Consider the following 25012-nt stretch of genomic DNA (forward strand, 5'->3'; position numbering starts at 1 on the left):
CTATTGCTAATAATTGCAGCTTAACCCGTGTATTGTATATACCCACAACCTATTTGAATTGATAAGGTGACATCCACAATTGATAACAATTTTATTATATATTTTGATTTGTTAGTGATTAAATGAACATCGATCGATGCGAAATAAACAAACCAGTGCCATGTTACAATGTTAGCTATGGAAAAACTTTGTATGAGATGGCGACCAAAGATTCATCCAAGGTAAATTGATCTATCGGCAGCCAGAAAAAAGTTACAGTTAAGACAAGACTGATAAAAACAAAAACTAATTCTCAATCCTCAAGTAAACTAAACGGCAGTGGTTCGAATAAAAGTAGAATGAGAAGCATGTAAAGAAAAAGGTCTGTTAAAGCAAACAATACCAGAAATAAAGAAGCGTGTTTGTCTTATAACCATTATATTTGGTGAGATTATTTTGTTGTTTGAAAGTCTCAAGATCCCGTTGATATTTTCTCTCAAAATAGTCTGCCAAAGCAGCTACAACCTCAACTTCATCGAGTTGAATGTTGTGGCCTGTATTAATCTTCAGCCCATGCTGACTAGACCGTGTCCCCCATTCCTCGTTTCTGTTCTTTTCTCCGTGTACTTATTAGACTACAATTTTATTCGAGGACATTATATGGTACACACCTGTTACACTTAGTGGATCTCTTTTACCTTTCGGCGAATATTTGAAAGATCTTCCTATGTAATATAAATCTGTGTTGAATTTCTTGTTTTTTTTCTGTGCTCTTACAATATAGTTTATTATACCTTGAAGAAACGAAAGAACTTTTAGAAAAAAATTAAGTCTTATCTTCTTCTGTTCCATTTGTTACAGCAAGTTTTCTCTAAAGATACGTCTGAGGTGATTTATTGTTTACCATCTAAGTGATCTGGTCCAGATAGTATTGAATCCCTATAAATTCTGGGTACATGGCGGATGATTTTTGGAATGGGTATGGCATAACCTGAAGGTATAACGGTTCATATACTATTTCCTGAAAACCTGATATCCTAGTTAATCATTCGTTAAACTAAAATTACACAGAAGAGAAACTCTACAAAAAATTCTAAGAAAAATTCTCAAAAGAATGTATCTAATACTAACATTAAACACAAAATCCCACTAGGAAAAAGGGCCCAATCAAAAAAAACTATTTAATAATGACAATGAACTTTTTATGAATTAAACCTTATTGTGATAGAATATATGGTGAATTGTTAATAATTGTAGCTTAACCCGTGTATTATACATACCCGCAACATATTTGAATTGATAAGGTAAATTGACATCCACAATTGATAACAATTTTATTATATATTTTGGTTTGTTAGTGATTAAATGAACATGGATGCACGCGAAATAAACAAACCAACGCCATGTTACAGTGTTAGCTATAGAAAAACTTTGTATGAGGTGGCGACTAAAGATTCATACAAGGTAAATTCATCAATCGACAGCCCGAAAAAAGTGACAGTTAAGACAAATCTGATAAAAACGAAAACAATTTCTCGATCTTCAAGTAAGCTACACGCCAGCGGTGCAAGTAATAATAGAGTGAGAAGCATGGAAAGAAAGCAGTCTGTTAAAGCAAACAAAACCAAGAATAAAGAAGAAACTAAACAAGGTAAATAATCAATTAATTTTTTACTTAATAAGCAAAATATTTTATTTTGCTTTATATTATACAGAAAATCCAAATATAAAATACGATAAGCACATTCAAATATATTATTTGATAACGTTTATATTAAAAAATTTGATTAACTAAATATATAATTGATTCATTAAAACTAAATAACAAATAAAATCTAATAAATAATATTAATGTAAAGAAATATTTTAATAGATAAATCCTTTAATAGATAATACATTGTTTACTTAAGGAAATATCAAATCCATATCCAACTTTGCAAAACATAAATGAAGTTTAATTTTAACTCCTCTTATCAATTAATTTTACTCTCAATGTCGTTATATCGTTTTTCCTGAAATTGTGTACCACTTACTTGACTATGTATGATAAATTATTGCTTAGTTTAATGATTACTGAGAAATTACTGTTTATTCATACAGGGATTTGAATCAGACTCGTTTAATATTCAAGATAGTCCATTGTGTAAATTGTAACTTTTTGATATCTGTATATTACAGCAGTATTCCGGACATCTATCCGCGTCTTAAAAAACCATTAAAGTCTTGACGATGTTTCTGCCGAATGTTATCTGCTATTTTCAGGTTTTCATTTCTTTGGCTTTTCTTCTCGTTACACCAGCTGAACTTAACTTATGTTAAGTTGAATATATATGAGTTTTAAAATGCTAAATTTGAATATATATTAGATGCTTGCATGTATCTTTATCAGCTATATCTGTTGGTGAACATGCGTACAAGTATTAACGTAAATGACTGTTAAATGGTTTCTAAATTCGATGGTTTTCCTCCCTCCTCTATATATAAAATAATAGTTTACCAGAGCGTAACTCAGTGTATACAGAAGTTGATCAGAAACTGAAGATCTATTAAAAAATTTTAGAAACTTATATTAACTCTGCTAAGTCGTACCGCAATTGTCGCTGTTTAAATGTGCTAATGTTAATGTCCATAATAAAGAGCAAGCCAAAAATAATCGAAGACAGTAACTTACTGAATGAAAACTCAGTTTATACTCTGAAAGAACTTTCAGAGAGCTTAGAAAAAAGAGTTTCCTGGGCAACATTGTGACTGACGATAAAAAGTGGATTTACTGCAAAAATTCCAAGAATCCAAAATATCATGGTCCAGATTCCAAAATATCATGGTCCAGGAGAGCCAACAACACCGACATAAAGCGGAATATTCATGATCATAAAAAAGTCACTAAGTAATATGTCATATGGTGGAATCAACAATGTGACATCATACACAAAGAAACGTGAAGAATTAAACAATTTTAACGATGTATTGTTGCAAGAAGACCAGCAATAGGGAGTAACAGACAGAAAGTCACTCTCTTGTATGACAATATATGACCACGGTTTACATGTTACCACAATTGTGAAGCAACTCCACTATTGAGCCTAGCTTACTCCTCAAATAGTTCGAGATGATTGATTGACAAATGATTGATATATATTGTAACGGTCTTTTTTCAATAAATGTTTCAATAAGTGAAGGAATCAATAAAATTACATGAAAGCACCTAATTCATTTCCTTTGATGATACAATTTGTAATTTTCCTTTTTTTTATAAAACCCGATTTTGTTTCGTCTTTACCTTCAACTTATCCAAACTGTTCCAAGATCAAACAATAATCTGAATGTATTATTTTAACATTGCGGAAAAAATGCACAATTTGTTGATAAGAACTTTGAACAGCAATAGCAAAATTCACACACTCCCCTTGACATGTTATCATCCAAATTCCTTTATCGCACTCATTTTACATAGAACATTAGATGTCTTTTAATTTTTTAAATGAAATTTAATTTAATAATAAATATTCTTACCAACGGTAGAATATAAAAGTGGTGACGAATTTATATATCTATCCTATCCTAATTATATTAAGTTATAGGAACTCAAGTGGAAATGAATCAGTTGAATCGGTTGCAACTGGTTAAGAACAGAATATTTAGGCGTGTCCAAAAGATATAAATACCATTACCCTTGTAAGAGAGTTAATAATCTTTTAACACGTAATGTATGTATTTAATAATCGATATGGTGTTGTTTCTTTGATATATTATATATGAAATGAAAAATGATTTGAACTTTAGAATAGTGTAACTAGAGTAGTCTAAACTGATGACGAATTTGAAACATAATAGTATTTTAATTACATGCTTGTGATGCATGTCTATTATAAATAATTATAAACTATAATCCCAATAAAATGTTCATAATAGATAGATAATAAGTCAGATAATGTCAATTAAAATATGTAATTTTAGGGTAAATTAGATAGCTCGGTGAATGGAGGTAAAACCAAATGAAACAGTGGTGTTTACATTATGTGACCGTTATTTATTACCAATATAAAAATGTGGAAAATACAAAATAGATAAAACGGCTGGCAGCGGTGTTACGTGGTGACTGGTCAGTTGATGGTGGCACGTCTAAACCAAACGATGGTCGAGTATTGTATGATTGGAAATACCCTTCAATAACATCCCAGATAAATGTCTCGGGGTTGCCAGCTATTCGTTATCGGGTTCTAGTTGGCGTTCTGGCACCCCGCCCGTGTTCAACAGCTGGGATTATATTTGTGGGTATTTTGTAGACCGTTATTCCACTATGTAAAATTCGATATGCCTCAAGGTCGCTACATAATTAATAAAATACATAACGTAAAGTAAATATAACTAAAAAACTTGAAAGTAAAAAATTTGTAGTATATAATAAATCTCTAACGGTATTAAGTTTTATGAATAATATACAAATGATTTGCTTAAAAAAATTCAGCAGATTATCACTGTTGTCTGCACAAATAACGTTTCTGTAATCGGTCAAACCATAGTTTTACACAGCACAGTATTAATTTTTTTAAGGCATGGTATACTTATGGATTCATGTATATTGTATAATTTGATACCCTATCGACTGTAACGACATAAACTCTGAGTCACTGAGTAGGTAATTTTGAAAATAAATCTGGCTTAATCTGTACGTGTTTGTTGCCCATGAATTTTCTAATGCAGTGAATGCGATTTGTATGTATGCATAGAGCGAAGATATAAATAATGTAAACGACGAACAAATTACCGCATTTAAATCATATTTAATGAAAGCCTTTCGCAGAAAGTTCATTTATTTATCAGAAGTTTATTTTTTATAATATATATATATATATATATATATATATATATATATATATATATATATATATATATATATATATATATAATATAATTTCTTATAGAAGTTTATTTATCAGAAGTTGGCATTAGACGTGTTAATTGTGACTATAGTAATCTGTTTGTTGAGCTGATTTATATATTTCTTGCTATGGTGTCCCAAATTTTCTCAAACGGTTTGTAAATAGCACCAATTTAACTTACAATTTATTGTAGTCGACCTGTTGTCTAGCTTAGGTCGTCATATTGGCTAAAATATAATCATGTAAGCTAAATTATTACAAATGGAAGAAAGTTTAATAAGTGAATGCGAAATTGGTTTGTTTTTAAAATAATGGATTAGACAACGTGATAATCGATTCCTAGAAACTTCAAAGTTTTATTTAATGTTTACTCTTGAATCGAAAAGTGAATACAGTAGTATCATAATAAATCATGAGTGGTATTTCAACATGATGTATCACAGCTCACTAATTTATAAAAAAACATTTGGTAAAACATGATGCTCTAAAAAATATACTTACATACATTTGTTTTGATAAATTGATTCCAACAGTAACGATAAAAATATGTATTCCTGCAGTCGTCCTATATTGAACGTATACAGTGGCGGCTTCTGATAAAATTTTTATGGTGTTTTGCAATTTTTGCAAAAATAAACCGACCTATTTTTTTATAAATTAAGTCCATCCTATGTTCTTTTCTATTCGTAAATTTGGTAATACTTTGGTATTAAAATTGTCTGTTACGGAGATAAACTGTGTTTCAATAGATGGAATTGATAAGAAACGTTTTGATGCGCTTTAATGTTGAGAAATACCTTTCGGCCTCTGATGTTGTCATGGGAGTTGTTGCCACGATTTGTAATAATTGTCTATACTCTTTCAACGTGCCTCCTAAATTGATAACTATTAAACATTTTAGAAGAGGTAGTGCACCACTCAATCATTCTTGAATAAACAACTGACATTTCAGTTCGTAATCGTTCTTTATCAAATGTGAGATAAAAGGAACATACGGATGTGAGTTTATCCTCATGAAATTTACCACAATGCTCTCAAAAGTATTCCCAAAAGAAAAGTTATGCAACTACTATATACTCTTTAAAATGAAATCGATCTTTTACATAATTTATTAGAATATCCCACACCTTTAAAGAAGAAATTCGGTGATCAAATGCCTGTGTACATGAAATTTAGTTAATGCGCATAACAGTATACATAGTGAGCAAAAGGACACTTTTTTTAAATTAATCCTTGAAATCGCTGCTTATTGGCAGCTCGATCATAGCCTTGTGCGATCAGTTTGTTGGGTGAATTTTGAACTAAATGATCTATAATGCTTAAAATTGATTTACTAGGTATCTCTTAATTATAACATTTTTCAAGGGTTAAATGTCTCCAAGAATGTTCAATTGGCTCATCGCGAATATATCTACAAAATTCCTGTTGAGATTTTGCAGCAACATCAGTTGTCTCTTAAGAGATGTGAGAGATCGTTCTATATTTATTTGGACGTGCATTTAAATACTAAAGCATACTTTAATTGTTCACTTCAGAGTTGTATCTAGTTCAGCCAAAAATGTTATAAGTCTACGAAATATCGCCGATTCCTAGGAAGTATTGCTCTTATCATGTCCCTGAAGAGCCAATTCAAATGCTCCACAAAATTTAATGCAATTGTTAGATTTTTATAAAATATATCTATTCTTTGATTCACTTTTATTATGTCTCTGAATATATATATATATATATATATATATATATATATATATATATATATATATATATATATATATATCCAATGCGTAAAAATCTAATTAAGCCATAATATTAATTGACGTTTGTAATACAAATTTTCATGTCTTTTTATTTTCAAACTTAGATGCTAGTCAGTGCTTAAGCTAGATCGGTGATCTCTAATCCCGTCCAAGTTTTATCGCCACAAAAATTAAAATTATTTTTTGTTACATCCACAAATCCATTAATTTTTTTAATAAAAGTCTTTAATTGACGGGTATACATTTTTCCTCTACTTGCATCACATTTCTCAACAATAATATCTAGTAATGGTGTACTTTCTACTTTAAATTCCTATTTCTCTTCATAACAATATATTTTAAAAAATTCACATTACTTAAATTAAAGGCCACTTCTATAGTCACTTATTAATATTGTTATTATCAACAAGCCGAATGTCGCATAAAATTGCGATACATATAGTCTATTCAAAGCTTTTTTAGTAATGCATCGTGGATATTTATGACGTCGAAACATTACAATTTTGCCGCATCAACTCTGAGTTTTAATTCAGTTTGGCTTTGACATACAACAAAATTCTAATCTAAATAAAATAATTGAACAAAATTGTTATCATATATAATTTATTTTAACATTATAGTGCATCTAATACATATATTATCAGAGGACTTAAAACTACAATTAAGAACACAGGTATAATAGTTTGTAGGTTAGATTTGTTTTGATTACACTGAACTCTTTTCCACGCCATCCATGAGGTAAATTTTCTATGCGCGTTTTTTATGTAGTGTTATCCCCCTGGAGGCCTAATCCACCTAATTAACAATTGTATATCTGAGGAACGTATTTCATTCGAGAGCATATTTACTTTTTACGTTTAGTTCTTGTTTCCTTCGATGGTGTGTTCACTTGGCAAGTAATCTTGGTATCACTGTATTTTTATTTATTCTGCTACTACCTGTGTACACCATTCTTGATCAAATTAATCACTGAATTATGTCTAATGCATTTACCATATCCACAAAACAGTTAGTATTCATTCTCTCCTCATACGTTCTAGCATAATGCTTATTTTAATTAATAGTCCAATTTTGAACAATTACAATCATATCTTTGCACACAGATCATTCACGCCCTACAATACGATTTTCTACAGTTACATTCAATTAATTATGTGCATACCTTTAGTTGTTTCCACTCTCATCACTCTGTGTCAGGAATTTCAAGCATTATCACATATCCTGACAGTTTCCTTCAGGCACATTCACTTTACGACTCACAGTCCAATTCAGGCACTAAACTGTTAATTTCTATTCTGTCTAAAACATCTTCACGATTCCACCACTTATCAATTACTTCCTTGGTATGTCTTATCAAGTTCCGAAGGTGTTATGGTTGACAATGCTTCCTTCCGCATATCCATACAGTTTATCATACACATATCCATTAGAATATCCTTCTCAACCAGCAATATATCTGCAATTAACTATTAATAAATATAATGCCAACAAAACCCAATTGAATGCCTAACCTTGTAACGTTTACCTTTTTAATTAACTGCATAATTAGCTATAGTTCTTAAATGTAGTATAATGTTAAAACAAATTATATTTGGTAACATTTGTGTTCAATTATTTTATTTAAATTAGATTTTTTTTGTTTGTCAAAGCCAACTGAATTAAAACTAAGAGTTGATGCGGCAACATTGTATTGTTTGGACGTCACAAATATCCACGACGCATTACTAAAAAAACTTTGAATAGACTATATAACGGGTATTACATACTGGCCATTGAGGGCTGGTCTAAATTCCTCGAAATCTCCGCTTAAATATCGCCAGAGTCTTAGATCATTTGTATGCACACTGGGCTAGCGGAATGCCGCGCGTGTGTTTTAAAGAGCTCACAGAGCACGATCGTGTAACCCAGAAGTATGAATGTATATCCAAGGAATGTATTTAACTGTAATAAGAGAGCATTTTCCCTTTCTACCGCTAGTTCTTAGTTCCTTCACTCTCGTCTCCTTGTTAAGTAATTTTGATATCTCTGATTGTTTCCTGTTACTGCCTGTGTACATTTTACTTTGTAAAATTAGATTTAATTCTACATTATCCTTAATGCATTTGCAATATCCGCAAAACAGTCAGTATTAATTCTTTCTTCGTAAGTTCTAAACTAATGCTCATGTATATTCTAAACAATTACACAAACATCTATGCACTTAAATGTCAAAAATTTACAACATAATTATCTACACACATTACAATACATATATTAACGATTTCTCATTTTGTCAATTTCTTTTTATGCATGTCTGATGGAGTTTGATGTAATACTAAGCGAAGGTGTTATTGTATACAATAGTTCTTCCTACAGTTTATCTTTTCTCAGCGTTGTTTAAAAGAAGTATATTACACAAAATACAATTATTTTTAACTATTTACAAAACACTAACTCAGCTCCGGGAATAAAGTCATGGCTTTTTCTAACCGCAAACAATAATATATCTACTACGAATTATTTAAAAAACTATAAGTAACAAAATGAATTTTATTATAGCCATTACATTTTTCCATCAAATTTTACTGTCGTTTGATAGTGTTTCGCCAAAAGAGGCCCAATAATACATTTTGAACTATCTGTATCTCATCTAGATGCACAAAACTTCATTATAAATCTACGCTAATTTTATTATAAGCTTTATTTTTTAAACAATCTCATTTTTTAATATTTTAGAGTCTTAAAGTTCCATTAGACATCTCCGTAAGTCAATTTAAACACCCTGTGTTTCCAACATTATATGAAGGGATGACTTACATGCATCAAAGAGATGCATATCATATGTAGGTTTCTACATTTTGTCCTCATAATAATGTTGATAGCTAAAACCAAAAATTTTATTTTTTCTTGAAACATTCACCAGCTTTATTAAAACAAATCTGTGCCTCTGATATCCAAAAATAATTGAGATGATCTATTAAATTTTATAAATACTTTATAACAATTTTACTACTTTGATAAATCAAATAAGACTTAATAAAAACCTTTTTATACTATGAAGCTATTAATAGATGCAAATAAATTATATTAGGAAAACCGTTCATTAATTATGACGATAATATTTCCAAAGCATATCGATATTATTGACCAATATTTTAGTTTAGAGAATATTGGTATTTTTCTGAATCGACATATGAATCTTTTTTCTTATAAATATGAATTATGAATTTCCTAGATGTTGCAAAAAATAGCGATTTTTTTTCTCTGATATGACTATATAGTGATACTTTTTTCCGTAACTAAATTAGCTAACAGAAACAATAGCAGAAACAGAGGTTCGATAATTAACATTTTTTTCTATATTTCTTTCATTACTCAGTAAGCACTGAATCGGTGTTATATGTAATGTGCAAAATATTAAAATAAGATAGCTAATACAAAATGTTGTAGATAATTACGTTCTATAGAATATCAAGCTAGGCGCGTAAAGTTTGAAGTTAACTTAAGACAGAAATAATAATTTATGATATTTTAGATAATAAAAATAATAAATAATAATCTAACATCAATTTTATATATTTCTGATATCTATATAGCTTCGACATATTATAAAAATAAATTAAATATATTAAGAGAAGATAACTCAGTGATATAAAATAAGTACCTAAACTCGATAAAATAACCCTGTGAATGCTTAAAATTAAAAACTCACAATGGTTCTCCTAAAATAATTCTGTTAAACTAGGCTTATATCGAAAAAAACTATAAACTATTTTACTCACTGTTTTTATACATTTCGTAAATTTGATCTCGAATAGAACTAACATCAAGTTGATATTGATTCGTCACTCACTTTGTACGTGGACGTTTTCTCTTTCGTTACTCCAGCATTACGTTGGCTTTTATTTTATGAGAAATTTGGCTATAGTGGTTATATTAATATTAAGTGCAACGCTTTCAAATATTAAAATTAAATATTTTCCAATAAAATAGCATCAATTTAATAATTAATTGTATAAATAATTGCCTTTCTAAAGAATTTTACGGCAAGAGGAGGCCCCTGTTCTCTCATTCTTATTCGAAGTAATTGATTAAAGACGCAATAAGTTCCTGACTATTTAATGCCTTTCGATGCGAAAGGATAAAAGATATTTGTCAGAATTATCTCAAAATTTAAACAGCAGTTAGAAATGTATCAAAATATGCATCGAAGAATGTTTGGAAGAAAATGGAAGTTCCAATTATTATCATTAGGTTTTTGAATAATTTTGTAACATATGCTAATGGTGTGGACCACCACCAACCCAAATCGAATTTTATAGAGCGATTCGGTTACATTCTCGGAAACATCAAACTTCGTTCTATCTCTTTTTAGCTAGACTAATGCTAATTCGTGAAATGAAAAGGAAAAATCATTTCCGAGTTTAAAACGAATTGTACGTTTTTACACACTGAATTTAGCAATATGTACCACATTGTTTATTACATTCATTAGCTGTTTTATTAGAAGGACTATATACAAAATCTTTGGTCTTTTTACGTATAATTAATATAAAAAAACATGAAATAACAAGATCGTTAAATTAAAAATTTTAAAAATGATAGGTAATATAGGGTTTGACATCATTCAACTAATATTAATACTAAGGCAAGTAAAACTTATCTTAATAATACAACTTGCTAGCACATTTTCATATGTTAAACAAACATAATTAGACTAAATTCAATTTATATATATAAATTATATACCTAATGCCCATATTTTCTTTTAAGCAAATACCAACGATCCAAAAAAGACGAATGCCAAAACAATTAAAGAAAAAATTAATTTCTTTGAAGCTTTTGACAATAATGCCAATAAAGAAGGAATAAATGAGAAACAATCAGAAAGCGGTCAAAGCCAATCAAGAAAATCTGGTCATATAAAGAATGCATCATCTAATAGTAAAACACAACATTCTAACATATTGGAAAAGAAGAAAAATAATCAGAAAATAAGTAATGTGCCATCATACAATAAAGCTCAGAAATGTACCAAATCAGATCAAGCGACAGTTAACGTAGACACTAAGCCCATAGACAAGAAAACACAGAAGCCTACAGTAGTGGATGAGAAAAAAACCAAATTAAAAATAAGTAAATTAGGCAGTGGGTTATCTCGTAACAAAACCAAACCGAAAATTAAAACAAAACCCAAGGTGGTAAATAATGAGACATCATATAGCACAACTCATCAGTCTACCGAACCAGAGCAAGCAAAGATTGAAGATAATGCATCATCATACAACGAGGCACAACAATCTATCAAACTACAGGAGAAAAATACCAAAGTGGAAATAAATAAAGCAGATAATGTACCAAAATATAGCGAAAGCCAACAGAGTACCGAATCAGAGCAAGAGAAACTTAAAACCGAAGCGACGGATAGTAGTTCACCATGTAACAAGACACTGCAGTCTATCAAGCTAGAAGAGCATGAAACCAAAGTGAAAATAAATAAAATAGATGTCCCATCATGTGGCAAGGCTCAACAGTATATTGAAACACAACAAAAGATCATTGAAACAGAGTCAGAGGTAATTGAAACAGAAACAAGCGAAATAAATAAACGGTCAGCATACAATAGAGAGACCCAACAATATTCAAGGTTGGATGAGAAGAAAACCGAAATGGAAAAAAATAAGGTAGACAATGTGTCATCGTACACCAAAATACTACAGTTTACTAAATTGGAAAGGAGGAAAAGCAAAGAAAAAAAAGGTAATGAATGAGACCTTATCAATTTTGTTTTTTAACATATTTATATCTTAATAATGTTCTGTTATAACTATATTCGCTGCAGTATCTAAAGGCTCTGCAGCTTCTACTAGCAGATGGAGTAGAGTTTGGGAATCATCCAGTTTATTACCAGGTAATAGGAAACAGAAACAAACTGACACAGATTGCGAAAAAGGTAAATCAATATTACATATTAATTGTCATTAGAGAATAAACCAGTTCCTTTAACGTTAAAAACAATTATATATGACTTGAAAGTAAAAACAGGTTTACAAATTAAAACTATTAGGTGTTTCTAAGTATTTTAGTTAGAAGTATCAGTAATATATTAATAATATCAAGAATATACAAAGAATCAATGTAAACAGTTGCTAAACAAACTAACTTGACAATTAAATACGATGGTTTTGATATTTCTCTATATAAAATAATGTTTTACAATTTAGTATTATTGAATTATTCAATTTATATAGACCCAAATTCATCAACATTTAACACACATTCATTGCATTTCTTGTTTAATTTACCGCTGAGGCTCATCAAAAACCTTTAGAAATGTATGGTGGCTATAGTGCTTTATCACTATCCAAACGTTGACTTTGGTATCAACCATCTAATCTCATCTATCAACCATCAGTGATAATTTTGATGTTGATGAGAAAGAACAACCTGAAAGACTAAACACACTCTAAAATAACGAATTGCATGACGAATTGAAGAAAAACTTGGCTCGAACTATCAAATAACGTTGAGATAATTTAGAGTTAATTGCAACACAGGAATTAAGAAAATTCATGTTGTTTTAACATCGCGGCGTCATAACTTCCCAAGCAAAATTATAAGAGTGTCTTGTGGTGATGACTGACCACAAATGACGATTTAATATGACATTCTCTAGACGGAAATATTCATAGTCTAGTTCCGGAGATTTCCACATCACCACTAAAATGAAATATTCATAAGGAATTATTGTTTTGCCTACGGTGAGATTAGCAAGATCTAGTATATTACAAGCTACTGAAACCAATCTAAACTATTACTGTATCTATCTTTCAAGTACCTGTTATAAATCAATTAAAATTGGAATCATACAGAGAACATTAACGTGGCCCCTTATCAATGACATACAAAATCGTGAAGCGTTTAAAAATGTTAGCACATCTACCAACTACAAGAAAACCACTTTAGTCTACCCAAAACCATAACCATCCTAAAGGCAGAGGTCTTCTCCAACGATAAGGCCATAAGATTTATTCTTTGAAACCAGAATAGGGCCTAACAAGTAATTAGAACAGCCTCAAGAGCATCACCTCGGGTCATTTATCCCCGCTTAGAGACAAATAAGCAATTGATCAACACAAATTTACATATCCCCGTTCTATGGTTTCCGTCCCACATAGGAACCCAAGTGGGAATAAGAGACAAACATATATTCCTAAAATGCAGATCGTATAACGAAGAAATAAAGCAATTAAACATTGGATATAACCGAGAGATTACCCTATTACCACGTAATATAGACAATTTGGTAGCATAATTCAATCCTAGGACAAGTTATTATGATAAAACAATTCTGGTAGTCAACTAAGCCGCATAATATGCCGTATCGACATCAACAAGTTGTAAAAAGAATCTATCTTGTCTAGTAACTATGTTAGGTGCGGAAGCAGTTCCCAGTCGATTTGTACACACACTAGTCATCACAAATTTTGTAACGTTGCATTCATTATCACAACATCTTCAGAAATATGGAAAATAGTTATAGAAAATGGTGGAACATATTTTAATATATTGTACTATTTCTTTTCAATAAAAGCAATGACATTTATTATTTACTTAAGAAGTTAACTAAAACATTTATCAAAATACATATAAACACCTAATACAAACATACGAGATGTCTATACTTTTTATATCTTAGGTAATAAAAAAATAATAGTAATTTGTTGAAATTTAAATTGTAATTTAAAACTATATTACTATTTTTAAAAATCTCTTTTCTCTCGCCAAAGTACATCAATAAGGAAATGATTGAGGATTGAGGTTATACCGCGTTAGGAATTCAATAACCCACTAGCTTTAGCAAAAGGAGATTGTAGGTTAGGTTATCATTCAATTCGATTATATTTTTATTAATTTATGTTGTTTTCTGTAGCTCTATGTTATTATTTCTGTTTCTAATGTTGCTTAAATATATTTAGAACTGTCGTATTGTATAGTATTACTAATTACATCGAAAATTTTTGGATTTTTTTATTCTTTTTATTGGCGAAATTGACTGTATTGATGGAAATTTCATTGCATCAAACAAACTAAACATATTTTTCAAAATATTTGAAATTGTTAGAATACAACATTAATAAATATTTTACACGCCTCCATTTCTTTATTCCTTTTTCCAAACATGTTTTAGATGTTTTAGATAGCATTGTTAATTAAAATGCAAAATAGTGTCCCTTTTGAGAGAAAAATGTTTCAAACAATCTCTCACATTAATAAATTTGTAGAAAATGTTCAAAAAGACTCACAGACAGAACAAAAACAGTCATTAGCCGCAGAAGTGGAAAAATGCGAGGTGCAAAGTAAAACGGCTGGTGCTATGACAAACCCAACAAAAGGTGAGTATAAATATTAACTTTCAATTTTGATATTTCAAGTAAAACTATCTGCATTATCATTTATTACAGTGTCAGTATTTGTCAACATAAATTCATTGGGGGCATATATGTACATATCTAAATAATTTTTATCTTATCGAAATGCAATTTTTATCGAAAATCTTTGATATCACATTTTTTTCCTGGTAAAAATGATAAAAACCGGGTTCAACGAGTCATATTTGTGATCCAATTATCATGTTGAAAATTAATATTCGTCTATCATTGGTAGTCAAATAATCCTGCAAAATCATTTCATGATTACTGAACTAATAATTGATTTTAGATTACTTTTGCGAAATTATTAACCGACTTCAAAAAAGAAGGAGGTTCTATATTCTGTTGTATATATTTACCAGGATTTTAAAGATTTTGGAAGTTAAAATAATATTTAAAATAGATAAATAGGTTTAGGTAGGTATTAAGCTAAATTATGTGTATGTAATATAATATAAAATACGTATAGTAGATAGGTTAAATAAGGTTTTTGTTTATTTTTATTTAGTTATTACAACGATTATTATGAACATATTCAATTTTGAAATGTTTTTTTCTGTGTTAAAAATCTAAGCTAAATTATTTTCTAATTTTTAATGAGTTCCTTATTTATTTTTTGATTTAAGTTATGTTAATTAGTCAAATTATTTTTTATTTTTTAAATTCAATTTTTTGGTTAAAAATATTTTTGTAAGTAAAGGAAAATTTTAAGGAAACTGAGATGGATTGCATAGAAGACATATTGAGCAGACGTTAAATTGATATCGCCAACATGTGAAATAAAATTCTTCACATGCTGTTGTACGTTCAAAATTATTTGAGCCAAAATATATTTTTATCATGCGATTGGCATACAGATATTAAATCGTAAGCTTTGGAAGATGTTATAGAATGCTTTTCCAAGATTTTATTAGCCTTTAACCCACAAGAAAACTCCTGATGAAATATAACATCTGCTATCTTCTTGTTTTGCGATCTATTATTATTTAGTGATATGTAATTTGATCATTAATATCTATTAAATAAATTATAAAACCGCTAAAAATAACTGTTAAACTAAGAGTCAACAAAGAAATCTCAAAGAAAGAACATAGAAATTTACTAGAAAACTCTTTAACAACTTATAGTATATTCTCCATTGTATACCTTTTACTTTGAACAATGTAAACGTGGTGATTATAAAGTTAGTGGCAAAGAACGGCATTCAGAACCAAAAAAGTTCGAATACCATGAATAGCAAGATTTGAAATTTTGAAATGAAGGTCCAAAATGATCAAAATACATGCAAACGCCTAATACTTATTCAGACATTTGGCACTAATACATATAAATATATGAATCTTAAGTTAGTATTATTCACCATGTGTATTATATAGCCCTTTTAATAAAACATGAAATCACGTGATCTATATTTATGGCGTCAAAACGTCGCAATGTTGCCGCATCAACTTTGAGTTTAAGTTAATTTTAGCTCTTAGATATATCGAAATTCGAATCTATATAAACAATATAATGAAACATAAAGAATGTTATCAAATATAATTTATTTTACGTTATAGTACATATAATACGTACATTATGTAATTCCTGTTCGAACAGGTTCCTGTTAATTAATCAGAGACGCAATCTAATTCTGGCTCTTTCTATCTAATGGCTTCTGCATTTTTAATCAAAGTAACAATAAGCAGCAATTTGAAATTTATCAAAACAAGTAAAACGCCAAATCAACGTTTGCCGGTTTATAACCTCTAATTATTATCCTACTGTTTACGAATACTGAAACGAATATAAAAATTGCGATAGACAGTACCTTCCACATCGTGATGACGTGAGTTCGCTGTTATTTTGAATACTCTCTATATATAATCCGTTCAAGAAAACTGCACGTCATAAACTTAACTTATGAAGTCAATCATGTAAACTTATGACGTCACTACCTCGTAATATTGCCGCATCAACTTTAAGTTTTAGTTCATTGGTATTTAGCTTTGACTTACATCAACATTCTAATTTAAATAGTATAATGAAACATAAATAATATATTATATTTGGATATATCACACAACATTATAACAGGTCATTTGAAAATTCCCCGGCCTGACACATAGATGGCGCTACTAGAATTAAATCCATATGTTCTTAATTAGGCCTAACACTCAAAAGATGCGTGTATAAATTTGACAGCTGTCGAATCATTAGTTTGTGAATTATAGTATTTTGAGTGAAGTAACTTGTGTTATTGTGAAAAAAATAGATTCGGAATTAGGAATTTCGCATGTTTATAAAATATTGCTTTTTGAAGGGAAAAAATATAGTTGAAGCAAAAACTTGGTTTGATGCCGAGTTTCCGGACGCTGTCCCAGGAAAATCAACCATCAAGGATTAGTATGCTAAGTTTAGACATTTGAAATGAGCACCGAAGACGGTGAACTCAGTGGACGCCCAAAAGAGGTTGTTACCGACGAAAACATTTTAAAAAGCCACAAAAGGCTTTCGAATAACTGTAAATTGAAACTAAATGAAATAGCAGAACTCCAAAAATATATACTGGACTTGTACATCATATCATTCACGAATATTTTGGTGCAAGAAAGCTGTGTGCGAAATGGGTGCCGCACGAGCTTCCTTTTGACCAAAAACAACAACGAGTTGATGATTCAGAGCAGGGTTTGAAGATTATCAAGCGTAATAAACCCCAGTTTTTACATCGATATGCGACAATGGAAACAAGGCTCCATCATTTCACTCCGAAGTCCAATCGACAGTCATCCAAATGGACTGTACACGATAAACCCGCCCCAAAGAGTGGGAAAACCCAACACTCAGCCGGCAAGGTTATGGCGTTTGTATTTTTGAACGAATGAAATTTTAATTGACTACCTTGAAAAAGGAAGGACTATCAACACGACTATTACATAATCGATATTGGACCGTTTCGACCGAAAAACGGCCGTATTTGAAGAAAAAGAAAGGATTGCTTCACCAACACAATGCACCGTGTCACAATTCAGTGAAAACGATAGCAAAAATCAATGAATTGGACTTCGAATTGCTTTTTTATTAGTTCGGCGACTATTTCCTATTCTCCGATCTCAAAATAATGCTCGCTGGAAGAAATTTTCGTCGAATGAAAAGGTGATCGCCGAAACTGAGGCCTATTTTGAAGCAAAGAACAAATCATACAACAAAAATTGTATCGAGAAGTTGGAGGGTCGCTATAATCAGTGTTTCAGCAATGAAGGGAATTATGTTGAATAAAAAAAAATTTAGCCAAAAAATATGTTTTTCTATGGTAGGGCGAGGACTTTTCAATTGACCTGTTATCTCTATTTAATTCGAATAAAATGAGAAGGATTGATAGTGTCCGAATTTAAAATAAATTTATAATCTGGGATAGGTAATATATCCGACATCGTGATGACGTGGGTTCACTGTTATTTTGAATAAACTATATACAAAGCTCGCCTAATACAGGTCATCAAAATTTATAGGATTACTAATGTTTTGAAGCATTTTACAGACATTTGATAATATGGCCAACTGAAATTGAATTTTTTAGACTGATGCTGATTGTTATTTGTTCTGAAGCATTAGATGGTATCTATCTCTGTTTTCTGCATCGGGTTTAAAATTACTATAACACTATCTCTGATGTCCATTGGCTGTTTTATTGATGAGTTCTGTTAGTTGCAATGGCTTATGAAATTCAGTGTTTTGCGTCAGTGCTTTATTTCGTTTTTTAAAAATAAACGTTTATATAGCTTATTTCTACTGTCTTTTCTAATTTCGATTTCATTTCATTTTCACCCTTCTTCTTTTACATCTACCATCAACTATGCTTTCATTTCCTTCCAAGCTTCCAATGGATTTAAGTATAGTGCGAATCACATTGAAATAGAGGAATATGGTAGAGTAATAGAGTAGATGCAATTGAAAAGTTCCCGGCCTGACACATAGATGACGCTACTAGAATTAAATCCATATGTTTTTTAGTTAGCCCTAGCCATCAAAAGATACGTGTATAAATTTGACAGCTTTCGGATTATTAGTTTGTGAATTATAATAATTTGAGTCAAACAACTTTTTAAAAAAATCCACAAAATGATTTTAAATGACCGTAAATTGAAATTGAATGAAATAGCAAACACTCTAAAAATATCAACTCAATGTGTACATCATATCATTCGCGAACATTTGGGTATGAGAAAGCTCTGTGTAAAGTCGATGCCGCGCGAGCTCACTTTTGACCAAAATCAACGACGAGTTGATGATTCCGAGCAGTGTTTGAAGATGATCAATCGTAATAAACCGAGTCCGTTAGGACACGCATGGAATAATTTTCATTGGCTACCTTGAAAAAGTGAGGACCATCAACATCGACTATTACATAGCGTTATTAGATGCTTTAAAGGATGAAATCGCCGAAAAGCAGCCGCATTTGAAGAAAAATAAAGTGTTGCTTCACCAAGACAATGCACCGTATCACATGTCAGTGAAAACGATGGCAAAAATCAATGAATTGGGCTTCGAATTGCTTCCTCATCCATCGTATTCTCCAGATCTGGCCTCCAGCGACTATTTCCTGTTCTCAGATCTCAAAAGAATGCTCGCTGGTAAGAAATTTTCGTCGAATGAAGAGGTGATCGCCGAAACTGAGGCCTATTTTTAAGCAAAGGACCAATCGTACTATAAAAATTGTTTCGAAAAGTTGGATGATAGCGAATCAGTGTATCACAATGAAGGGAATTATGTTGAATAAAAAAAACTAATTTTTCCAACAAATGTGTTTTAGGTAGTAATTTCAATGAAAACAGAGTTTAGAATTAGCTAAAGTCTCTGAAGATTTTAGACAACAAAAAAAATCAGATATTAATAGGGCAAAAGGTAAATTTAACAAAATAATAAATTAATGGATTAATTTTTGTTGACAATAGTTATTTGTTTTTATTTAACAAAAAAAATTGTTTTAATATAAATCTTCCAGAAACTCTTTATATCAAGGATAGATTAGAAATTAATAAATTTAATTATTTTATAGGTGTTTTAAGAGTTTTTTTAATGAAAATGGGCAGTTTTAGATGCAAATCATGAGGTAATGCTACCCAAGAAAGAAGTATGTCGCCCCTCTAAGCATGCTCTTGGGATAGAAGAGATGCGAAGGTATTTTCTGAATGACTTTGATGAGAAGCTAGATGTTATAAAACAAGAAGGTTGCGAGGAAGAATTTAGACATTTTGATCAAATTCTATCAGAGAAAGCAGGTAATTGTAATATATATGTAATTAAAGTGTAAATAATATTTTTATACTACTCTTTTACATACTACTTTACTATATTTTTTAATTATTTACATTTTACATTAGATGTACCTTGTGCAATCATTCAAATTAACAAATTAATTTAGTACTACTGCTCTGTTGTACTTGCATTAATTTACAAGCAAAGTGAGTTCGGGATTAATACGTCAGTTTTTATTTCCCAAATTAAAATAAATTTAATCTACTATAGAGAATACATTTATACAATTTAAAAGTTCGTGTGGTTTGGTTCGCTTTAATCTTCTAATTTCTTGCGTGTTGTCCAATAGCTGTATTGCTTCCACGGTGCTGTAATTTAGCAACATTATTTCATGTTTTAAGGCTAAATCTTGGATGACTTCGTGTATCCATTTGATATCGAGGTCATCGTGCAGCTCTTGTTGGTTACGTAACGATAAGCATTGATAATTACTCGTAAAACATTGTTTTGGGTATGTTGGATTACTAGCTGATTTGATATCTAAGTGCAATCCTATATTTGCACCTCATAAATGGAAATTGGCTTTATAATTAACTGATAAACCATTCTCTTTAATGTTAGATCAACTAGAGAGTGTCTTCTAACTAATCTGCTCTGCTTTTTGTGTAACATGATCTTTCCAGTTTAACCTACCATCGAGATATATTCCAAGATATTTAACTGATTCTGAATCGGGCATCAGTCAAATGATATAATTAGATTTTTGTAATTTCGCCGCAACGCAAAATTAACATAGACAGATTTGGAGCTAATAGGCTGTATTTTCCAGACTCTAATCAGAGATTTATCTTTTGCCATGATAACTATCGTCGGCAAATGTTCCAAGTACTATTTCTTTTCTTGTTGGGATATCAGCACTAGAGAGCAGATATAGTAGTGGTCCCAAGATATTACCCTGTCGAATCTCCAGCCGAAATATGTTTAAGTCTATAGAATTCGCCGTCATGACAGACTGTAAATTTTCTTTCGTAAAGATATGATTCCAGCAGTAGATAGTAATTACGCCATAGCAATTTTCTGATTTTGTATATTAATACCAAACGTCATACCCGGTTAGAAGCTTATACTTCGAATGCCTTTTCTTTGCTGTTACTTTGTGCACTTGGTCGATTGTCGAGTGGTGATCAAATAGAATTTACCCTCACTACCCTCTGACCACTCCTTAAAATTTTCTTAAAGATTGTGTTTCTAAATATAGAAATATCGTGAGCGATACTTTATAATCCTGATTTTGATAAAAGCTAGATTTCCAGTCAAGTCAAGCACGAATTTATAAATATATTTATAGATATTCAGTGACAGTTAAATTAATGCTCCAATGTTATCAATATCTGCAGAAACACAGAACATATATAAGTTATTCATATTACGGAATGCGTATAAAGTGAAGTAATGAATTCGATCTGGATTTTAATTGAAGATATAATTAAAGATCATATTCACAAGGTATTTACATAATTGTCCATGTTATCACCTTTTCTATATACATTTAACAGTTGCTTTGTAAATTCTTGCCTGGAATATTAAATACAGCTATTTATACAGTCAACAGATACAAGATGCATTAATACATTATTTAATGTCACTTAGTATATCAAATAAATATAATTAGAAAATGTATCATCTAGATGTTTCAAAATTGTATTTATAGATTTTATCAAAAAAATTAATAGATTTTATGAAATTGGAAAACATTTTTATTGTATAACAACCCTAAACCATTGTTTTAAATGTCATTGAATAATATACTATAACAAATATCAAGTAACGTCTTATTTTAATATAACAAATTTTTTCAAATATAGTTATGGGTTTATCTTACGTAAGCAATTTAATGTATATTATCTTCTACAAATTTAAATAGATGGAAAAGTTGAAATTGACGGTGGTGGAGATTTAACTGAAATATATGATGAACTGACTCAAATCCAATTGAATGTATATGATGATGGACCGGAGAAATCTTGCACAAATCTTGCTACTTCTAAAAACTTGGAAACTTCATGTATATTTTATTTAGAAAGATCCACAGAACCTTTAAACGAAAATAATAATGTATCTAAGGACGAATTTGAGACCGATAAATCAAGAAGTAATGAAGAGTCTAATAAGATTGAAATAACTAGTGATACCAATGACAATGAAACTACTAATGACGAAAATAATAAAAACGACAGTAATACTAATATCAATGTACATAGCGGCAATTTAAATAGGTATAGGTGTTTATATTGAAGTGTGGCAAAAACCATTCGAATTTGTGTTTCAGTATGCAATATATTTTAAAAGAAATTATAACAACAGAAAAATTATATATAACAAATCTGGAATATATAATAAAGGTGAGTTTATAATCGGAATATATCTATTAATTTGAAGTTACAAAATAACTTGTATTTTTACAGGAGTATATACCAATAGTTAAAAAATATGGCCCTCAATATGTGGACGAACTATTTGGCAATCTGACAGACATATGTGCAATGCAAAACGATTTCTCAGAAGATCTAAATAAATGTGCTGATGACGCCGATCGAATAATTGAAGAATTTTTGAATTGGGTAAATGTACAACTGACTATATATAACATGAAGTAGGTCCTTAAAAATATTTGAAGGGGTTTATTTTATATATTCGTCAGTCCTATTTATTTCTCTGAATCTGCAACTAGAATATTAATAACAACGACAAAGAAAATGGAATATCAAATATATTTAAGTACAATACACACAATCCATAAGCCGCATTCGAATGTTTTTTTTTTCAATATCGATGACTCCTTTCTTCATACAACTTTCAGGAATCCAAAGTCAGCAAAAATAATGTAACATGGTGTTTAAGACTTATTATAAATCTATCTATATTAATCAGTGATCCGATAACCAATTCAGAAATAAAATGATTTTAGTAACCCATCTATTATGAAACACCAAACTTAATATGATTTTTATTATACTATATGATTATATTATATGATTTTTTATTTTATATAATACAATTCTAGGAGAATTTATTCCGTCTGTATCCAGCCTTTTTCAAAACTAATTCTAATATCGAGACTATTGCAGCTAAATTACAACCTTTATTAGAGGTAACCACGTCGTTTTAGATATAATACTGTTTGATTTGTTATATTAAAAATTCAAGTATTCTAGGAGAAACAAAGATTACTCAATGATAAGTTTTCTTTGTCGTCATATCTAATAAAGCCACTTCAGAGATTGGGAAAATATATACTTTTCATAGAAAATATTATCAAGCAGTTTACAAAAGAGAAGAAAAACATGGAAAGGGCTAATGATGCCTTAAAAATGATTAAGGGAATAATGGAATTCGGAAATTCACTGGTAGCAATATCTTCTATTTCGAAAAGTCCAATAAAATCGGATGATTATGGTTCGCTGCTTCTCACTGACAAATTAGCCTTGTTAAAACCAAAAAAAATGGAACTTCAAGTTTTCCTTTTTACTAAAATCATTATATTTACTACTAACTGTAATGTAAGTATTAATGTTAAACGTAAGTATAAAATATAAGAAAAAACAAAATACTAGTTTAACAACAGATGATCCCGCTTGTCTAAACAGTGAATAGCTGAAATTTTAGCGTTAGTAATTATAAATTACTATACAGAGGAAAAAGGAATTTTCATATATGATTAATATAAAAATGAGTTAAAATAACGAGTTTTCTTTAAAAAAAATTCTAATGGATAAACCCCATATTCACATTCATGACTTGCAATTCTAAAATAACAGTAAACTCACCTTATCAAAATGGGTGACCTCACAACATCGTAACATTGTCTCATAGAGTTTGACCCTTAGTTTATTTTGGCTTTGATATATAATGTATATGACCCATAAACAGTATTATTAAATATAATTTATTTTAACAGTGAACAATACTTTCTCCTATGTATATTTTTCTTGTAAAATTCTACCGATTTCCTCTATATCTTCTGATTTAGTCACTGCATCTCCATCATTGCATTAATACAATGTGATCTGAATAAGCATCATATCATTACAAAAATCACCCAAATCTTACAGTCACTGTCTCTTTCTATTATATCAGACATTGTTCACGATTCCACCATTTGTCACTTTCTGCTTCTATGTATGTAATGAAATTCATCAATTCGGAAGGTGTTATTGTAGACAGTTCTTCTTTCCACAAGTCGTTCTTCACAGTTCTTCATTATATATCGATCTCAACCAACAAATAATAATAAATTCAATAGGATTAAACATGCAACAGCAAAGCATAATACCGCGTGACCATATTCTTCTGCCATCTGATATACGGTATATCTTCATTCGGGTTTGCTTCGAAAAAAAGAAATTATATAAAACAGATATATTTAACTCATATTTACAGTTTCAGAATGTTACGAAAATACTTCACAGATTAACAGTTCTCTTCGTTTTCCACTTTTTTCATATATTTCATATATTTGATTCCGAATAGATCCAATGTCAAGATGATCTTGATTAGCCACCCGCTTCGTATATGAATAGTTCCTCTTCAGTGAATCTGAACTTAAATAGTTATTTACTTTCTCAGATATTTTAGCCATAGTGCACATAATAACATTCAGTGCATCTCCAACTTAATATTTAATAGTATAAAAACTTATCTCTCTAACTCATTTACTTCCATTATATCTTCCTTCGAAGTAACC

At 30.1% G+C, this 25012-nt stretch overlaps 1 protein-coding gene and 1 non-coding gene across 5 annotated transcripts in view; both read left to right on the plus strand.

Annotated features, from left to right (window-relative positions):
• The window catches only part of LOC143193584 (uncharacterized), a 100308-nt gene that overhangs the window by 72549 nt on the left and 2747 nt on the right, over nt 1-25012 (plus strand). For 2 of the 4 annotated variants that reach the window (XM_076399893.1, XM_076399889.1), the window contains exons 2-10: nt 11372-12358; nt 12441-12551; nt 14884-14994; nt 20103-20291; nt 22193-22544; nt 22598-22670; nt 22734-22889; nt 23333-23419; nt 23484-23828. In XM_076399893.1, the coding sequence (XP_076256008.1) occupies nt 11372-12358; nt 12441-12551; nt 14884-14994; nt 20103-20291; nt 22193-22544; nt 22598-22670; nt 22734-22889; nt 23333-23419; nt 23484-23828 (2411 nt within the window). Of the gene's footprint in view, nt 1-1188; nt 1284-1337; nt 1631-11371; nt 12359-12440; nt 12552-14883; nt 14995-20102; nt 20292-22192; nt 22545-22597; nt 22671-22733; nt 22890-23332; nt 23420-23483; nt 23829-25012 lie in introns of those variants that run through there. The other 2 variants (XM_076399891.1, XM_076399890.1) reach the window with 2 other exon arrangements.
• Nucleotides 13429-13530, plus strand: LOC143194486 (U6 spliceosomal RNA). The gene has a single exon (XR_013005330.1). It is a non-coding gene; the product is annotated as a U6 spliceosomal RNA (small nuclear RNA).

The sequence above is a fragment of the Rhynchophorus ferrugineus genome, unplaced genomic scaffold (genome assembly GCF_030347505.1).
Source record: "Rhynchophorus ferrugineus isolate W39M unplaced genomic scaffold, kcgeb_rfMv2 rfM3, whole genome shotgun sequence".
Taxonomy (NCBI): Eukaryota; Metazoa; Arthropoda; class Insecta; order Coleoptera; family Curculionidae; genus Rhynchophorus; species Rhynchophorus ferrugineus.